General features: G+C 44.4%; 1 protein-coding gene across 1 annotated transcript in view; it reads left to right on the top strand.

Moving 5' to 3' along the window:
* SUSD1 (sushi domain containing 1) overlaps positions 1 to 6,882 on the top strand; it is a 125,616-nt gene that overhangs the window by 106,904 nt on the left and 11,830 nt on the right. Inside the window, exon 15 of the mRNA XM_003785222.3 lies at positions 1,339 to 1,378. Within this exon, the coding sequence (XP_003785270.1) occupies positions 1,339 to 1,378 (40 nt within the window). The remainder of the gene's footprint in view (positions 1 to 1,338; positions 1,379 to 6,882) is intronic.

Genomic DNA, 6,882 nt, shown 5'->3' with positions numbered 1-6,882 from the left:
TCATGGTTGTTTTGGTGGGTCCGGGCTGGGGATTTGAACCCGCCACCTTAGGTGCACGTGGCTGGCACCTTAGCCGGTTGAGCTATGGGTGCCGAGCCCATCCAAACTCTTATGGCTATTTTAAGCTTTCCCAAGAATTTTTCAGCTTAAATTTGTTTTTTCAATATTTAGTTAAATGAAAACCAACATTGCCAAGGTTGTCACTTGAAAGAGAATCTCCTGGCCAGGTGCAGTGGCTCACGCCTGTAATCGTAGCACTCTGGGAGGCCAAGGTGGGAGGATTGCTTGAGCTGAGGAGTTCAACACCAGCCTGAGCAAGCGCAAGACCCTGTCTCTACTAGAAATAGAAAAATTAGCAGGGCCTTGTGGCAGGCATCTGTAGTCCCAGGTCCTCAGGAGGCTAAGGCAAGAGGATCACTTGAGCCTGAGACTCTGAGGTTTCTGTGAGCTACAATGACACAATGGCATTCTACCCAAAGCAACAGAGTGAGACTCTGTCTCAAAAACAAACAAACAAACAAACAATAACGTTATAGGGATCCTTCTCTAACCCTCACTATTCAGCTCTTTGGGGAAATATTTTGCTCCGAATTTTATATACAGCAATCCCAGCATATTTTACAGATGAATACGCACAGAATAAAGAGAGGGGAGAGGAGAAGGTGTTTCATGCCAATGAGTCTATAGGTTTCTTCCACCATGGATGAGCTTTCGTACATGTTCCGGTGGCTTTCTTCCTGACTCTTGGGTACATTTTGGGTAACTTGAGGTTGCCAATTGTCATCCAGATAGGTGAGTAGTATTATATACCAGGACTTCTTATCAGCATGTGACTTTGCTGATCACATGCACTACTACTTCTGCTGAACCTGGAAATGACCTCAGAATTCTTTTCAAAATGGTTCTCCTGGGTGGCACCTGTGGCTCAGAAGGGTAGGGTGCCGGTCCTGTATGCTGGAGGTAGCGGGTTCAAATCCAGCCCCGGCTAAAAACAGCAAAAAAAAAAAAAAAAGGTTCTCCAGGCAGTAAATGAACCTTTTTACCACTCCTGTTGTTTGCCCATGGCGTGTGCTTTCTGAGACCTATTAGAAACTTACGGAAGTGATCTTCAGGGTCCCTTTCATCCCTGTGACCCATGCCAGTCCCTTGAACAGTTGGTGATAAATGTCTAAATCAGAAGATACCAGAGTTAAATGGGACTTTAAAGATCTTCTAGTTCAAATTAAGGGATAAAAACGCTGAGACTCAAGAGTGTTTCAGCCTCTGAACTGTATTACTTAAGCTGACACCGAGTGCCATCTAGTGAAATGTGTTGCTGTGTTTTCTTTTCCTTTATAGGTGAAAAGATACTCCTGTGCAGTGTGGGCTCAGGTGAAAGGTAAAATCGTTTTCTGCCTCTGAATGCTGGCCTTATTTCCCTTCTGTGCCATCTGCAGCATCAAGTTTATGTTAATGGAGATCACTTTTCAAAATTGTCATAGGTGACAGAAACCCAACTCATACTAGCTTAAGCAAAAGGTCATAGCTGAAAAGAAAGGGGGTGGGGTCGGGTGGGTGAGACCTTATGGAATCAGACCAAGATCTGCACCACCAGGACTCCAAGAACTGGGCCTTGGGACGTGAATGTGACTCCCTGTCTGTCTGTCTCTTGTTTCTGAGTTAGCCTCATTTTTTATTCCGTAGGCCATGGGATGGGGAGGGATGATCAGAGCTGCCCCTGCTTAGCAACCCAGTAGGGACAGCAGGCTTTCAGCTCAAGGAAAGTCTCTTTCTTCCTAGGTTAGGTGACTGAATGGATAGTCACTAACCTAATCAGCATTAATAGGAGATGGGGTACTATGAGCAGCCTGCCTTGGGTTTTGTGCTTGTTTGTGACTAGTTGGGGGGCAGAGCAAGGTGTCAATAGCCCTACTAGGGTTGTACTGAGAAGGGGACAAGACCTCCATCAAAAAAGGGGATACAGGAAAACATGTTGACTGATCCAAAGAAGAGGTCTACTTCCTCCTACCATTTTCATGTGCACACACCTATAATATTAAGAAAGATAGATAGCCTCCATTAACCAAATGGAACTATCCGAAGCACACTCCAACTTGGAACCCTCATGGAAGATAGTTCAAAGGTGGGGGTGTCACTGCATCTGTCTCCAAGCCCAGGCACCCTGGGGATGGTAGATTCCTCTTGATCAAGTCCAGATGTGCTTCTCATGCTCTGTAGAGACAATCTAGGACTAAACAGCAGATTTAACCACCCTCAAACCACAGTATATAATATGAAAGAGAAAACGGGATAACCACAATAAATACTCTGCCATTTAGAAAAGGGAAAAAGATAAAGTAATACACGGCCGTGGGGGGCAGGAGGGGGAGTCTATAACAATGATCTCCCCTTGCTGGACAGGAAATGCAGACATCCCCGTCCTGGCAGCAGAATGGGCCGCTTGTTTAGTTGATTTGGGGCTGCCTGGTGTAGAGTGCTTCTCATCCATTTCTTCCAGTTGTTCCTGAGAGATGCAGCAGGAAGGCTGTCTTCGCCTGTGTGCTCTGGAGCTTAAGCCTTCTTTGCACTGGCAGAGTTATCCAGGCGGGGAGAATTGCTGTGGGGTCTGAGCAGTCACAGGTCTGTGTTTGCCAGGCTTGGGATTTCCCTGGCAAGACACTACATTTCTTTAAAACCAGCAGGCAGCCAGCCAGGGGATTTGATCCCCAGGAATTCCATTAGTTTGTAGCTAATACAGAAATCTCGTCAAGTTTATGACCTTTGGATCTGGACGTTTTTCTCGTGGTTGATGAGTCGTAGCAACAGGCTGAGAAAGTCTGCCCTCAGCCCACAGCATCAGTTTAACCCTTTACATCTCGTTCCCTGTCCCAGTGCAGCAGCAAACAGCAGTCTGGTGTAGTGAGGATGCTCTGGTGTAACCTTGCTTTTCGGAGGAGACCAGTGGATGCCACTTGACAAGGGGGATTTGTTACCCTGCCAGTAGAGGGTACTTTGCAGAAATATTTCAGAGGGGCCTGGGCTTCTGCCATTTGTCTGCTTCTTCCCTAGTCTTATTTCTTATCTTTTGTTTTTTGTTTTGCATTTTTTGCCTGGGGCTGGGTTTGAACCTGCCACCTCCAGTATATGGGGCTGGCACCCTATTCCTTTGAGCCACGGGTGCCACCCCATTTCTTATCTTATTATCTCTCCTCAAACCAAACTTCCACAAGGGTAGAGGACTTTGCTTTTCAGCTGGGCAAGGTGGATTACCTGATCAGCAGCTGTCTTGGATCTTCTGATCCAAGGGAAGGCCTCCTCTCGCAAAGATGTGTGTGGTTCTGTTTGTGGGTGCAGATGGGCCAAGCTTCCTTTCTTGTAGGAGTTTAATGGAGACCATGAGGAACAGCCACACATTCCAACATTCAGAAATTTTTTTGCCAATCCATTCCTTAAAGCTCTATGGGTGGGAATGGCGTTCTCACAAAGAGAAAGAGGTGCTTGCATCAAAAGAATTAAGATGTTGGGCGATGCCTGTGGTTCAAGGGAGTAGGGCACGGGTCCCATATGCCAGAGGTGGTGGGTTCAAACTCAGCCCCAGCCAAAAACTGAGAAAAAGAAAAGAATTAAGATGTTTGAGCTGCTAGATACAGAAACAATAGCCTCCAGAATCCATTCCACTCAGCAACTGTTTGATATGATTGGGAAACATTCAAACTGGGTAGAAGAAGTAACCGAAGAGCTGGCTGCAGTCACCCTGCTATGATTAAGTTAACAGGAAGGATTTTGCTTTGGAAATAATCTAAATGGCCTTTGGCAGTTCTCTCTTCAGCTCAAGAACCAATATTGAAAGAGAGTTTAAGCTTTTGAATTTAAATAACTGGGAAGCTCTGGGAGATAATAGAAAACCCACTGTTCTGGTGAAATTCCGAAGGCAATTTTAGCATTTGTTCAGCTATGTGTAAAATTTACCTGTGCTGTGTACTCATCTCAGGAAGTCAACTTTTTCAAAATATTTTGGAGACTGCCATTTCAGAAAGTAATCTGGAGAGAACTGGGATCCAAATTAGTGCTCGTTCCAATTCACCTGTGCCAGGTGTCAGCCCCGTTCTGGCCTTTGCCCAGAGACAAATTATGCTGGTTACCTTTTTCATATTGTGATACCTTTGTGATGATTACCAGGAAACTAGCAGTTGGTCTGATGGAAGATGCAGAGGCCTGGGCTTACTTGCCTGAGTCCTGCTACTAATCAGCTGAATGTCTTTGAAACGATATCATATTTAACTTGGCCGGTTCTCACTCGCCTCTTTGGGGGCTCTCTGAGATCCCTTCCAGCCACAAAGTCTATGAGTCTGTGATCTCTTGAGTCACAAAGCAAGATCATTTGGTATATGTGAGATGATAATAAGCTGTAATCAGGGAACATTTTCTAGTCATACGCATGAAATCTCTGAGTCATTAGTGACAACTCCTTTTTCTCCAGCCCACGACTTGCACCTTGGGCTTGGCTCTCTGATGTTCATTTCTGTGTTCACTCCCTGAGCACAGGACTTCCTCCTTAGCAGGGATGACTGGAAAATCCTCCCTTCTCAGCTCCCATCCAAAGAGTTCAGGATTTCCCTCTTCTCTGCTGCCTGCACACTGCACCTGAGTCACTTCTAAACTGCAGCACTAATTTTATTATTTTTTCTAATTCTTCCATGGGTCCTCCATTAATTTTTAGTCTGGCTTCCAAGGCCTCCTGTGACACCAACATACTCTTGTAATTGCATCTGTCATTCTTTTCATTCAAACTGATGTGCCAGCTATTCTCTGGAGATGGCCTATACTTTCCCCCCAATGTCTTTGCATGTAGGATTCCTTGATTACTTCCACCTGGATTGCCTGTCTCCTGCCTGTGAATCTCTGCTTGTGACAAACTCCATCTGTTCTTCAAGATTAAAATCAAACGCCCTCTCCCCCCTGAAACTTTGCTATTTCTTCAACAGGACAGGACCTCCCTCTCTTTGGCCATTCTACTATATGCAATTGATGTGTACTTGTTTCATCTTTTCCTGTTAGATTTCAGACCCTTGAGAGAAAGAGCAGGGACAGAGTCTGGCATGAGTTAGGTTCTCAGTCAGAATGTCCTGAATTGGGCTGGGTGATGATGGGGAACCAGCAGTTACTTGTATGGGAAATGAAGCATAGTAGGTGTGATGTTTATCAAATTAAATATGCCAGGGAAGATTTACATCAAGATAAAACCTAGTGTGGGTATGTGTATGTACACCCACGTACAATCGTTTTAAACCTTTACAGTTGTGATGGGCAGAATACGAAGATGGTTCCTGCAATTCCTGGTCTCTGGTGTACACATACTTTTTTCTTAGTAATTCTTGCCAAGACTAGGTGTTGCTGTGAAGAGATTTTGAAGATGTAATTAAAGTTCCACTAGGGGGATTATCTAGATAGGCTTCCCCTAATCACAGGAGCCTTTTACGTCTATGTCTAGAGTCAGAGCTAGGAGAAGTTGGAGATTCTAAGGTTGAGCTGGATTTGACACACGGAAATTCTACTGCTAACTGGAAGATGGATAGGACCACATGGCAAGGACTGCAGGTGGCTTGTAGGATCTGAGAGTAGCCCCCAGCTGACAGCCAGTGAGAAAATAAGGACCTGAGTTTTATAACTGCAAATGTCTTAGTCCATTTTTATGTTGCTATGACAGAATACTAGAGGCTGGGTAATTTATACAGAAAAGAAGTTTATTTAACTCATGAATTTGCAGATTGGGAAGTTCGAGAGCTTGGCTCTTGCATCTACTCTGTTTTTGATGAGGGCCACATGCTAGGTCAGAGCAATGGTGGAGCAGTAGAAAAGCCAGTGGAGCTGTGCAAAGACATCGCCTGGTGAGAGAGGAGGCTCGAGAGAGTCTAGGATGTTGAAGGCACTTTTGTAACAACCTGTTCCCCTAGTAATCTAGTCCCTCCAGAGTGAGAACTTGCTCCCTGACGAGGGCGTTAATCTACTCATTAGGAATCTGCTACCATGACTCAAATGCTTCCCACTAGGCCCCTGCCCAACACCATGACATTGGGGATCAAGTTTCCAATTTTCAGAGGGTACAGTTTGAAACCCTAGCAGCGAGGAAATGAATTAGGCCAACAATCTGAATGTGCTTGGAAACAGATTGTTCTCTAGTCTCCAGAAGGAAATGCCGTCCACCTGAGCAGAAAACAAATTCTGTTGTACCTGAACTTCTAACCCATAGGATTGTGAGCTAATAAATGGGATATAGCCACTTAAATTTACATTAATTTATTAAGCTGCAGTAAAAATTAATACAACAGTGTCGCTGATTTATCAAATTAGTTTTCTACTTTCATGTCTTTTGCCATCTCTTGTTTTGAAGGGAATTTAAGTGAGAAGACCGCAGAATAACAAAGACAAATGTGATAAACTAAACATAAGCCACTGGGCTAATTGTTGCCTTCAGGAAATGACCACACCTGTGTGAATTCATGAAAAAATATCCACAGCCGTGAGAAATCCTCAAGCTGTCACAAAGTCTGAAAGTAGGAGTCGGGGCTTTCTTTTTTCAAAAATTTATTTCAAAATATTAAGGGGGTACAAATGTTGTAGGTTACATGGGTCCCTTTTATAATGCTTGAGTCTGGGCTAAAGCTGTGCCTGTCACCCAAATAGTGTTAATAGTACCAGTGAGGTAGGTTTTTGCTCCTCCCCTCCGCCCCTCCTTCCCTGGTTGATTTCCACTGACTTTTCCTTCCCTCTGTGCACATGTGTATGTTCATTGGTTAGTTCCAACTTAATAGTGGGTACATGTGCTGTTTGTTTTTCTATTCTTCACACTTGATCTTAGCCAAAAGGCCAAGAAGCAATATGTTTTCCATTCTTTTTTTTTTT

The sequence above is a fragment of the Otolemur garnettii genome, unplaced genomic scaffold, assembly GCF_000181295.1.
Source record: "Otolemur garnettii isolate 467f Iridium unplaced genomic scaffold, OtoGar3 scaffold00014, whole genome shotgun sequence".
Taxonomy (NCBI): Eukaryota; Metazoa; Chordata; class Mammalia; order Primates; family Galagidae; genus Otolemur; species Otolemur garnettii.
This window is presented reverse-complemented; position numbering and strand designations above follow the sequence as displayed.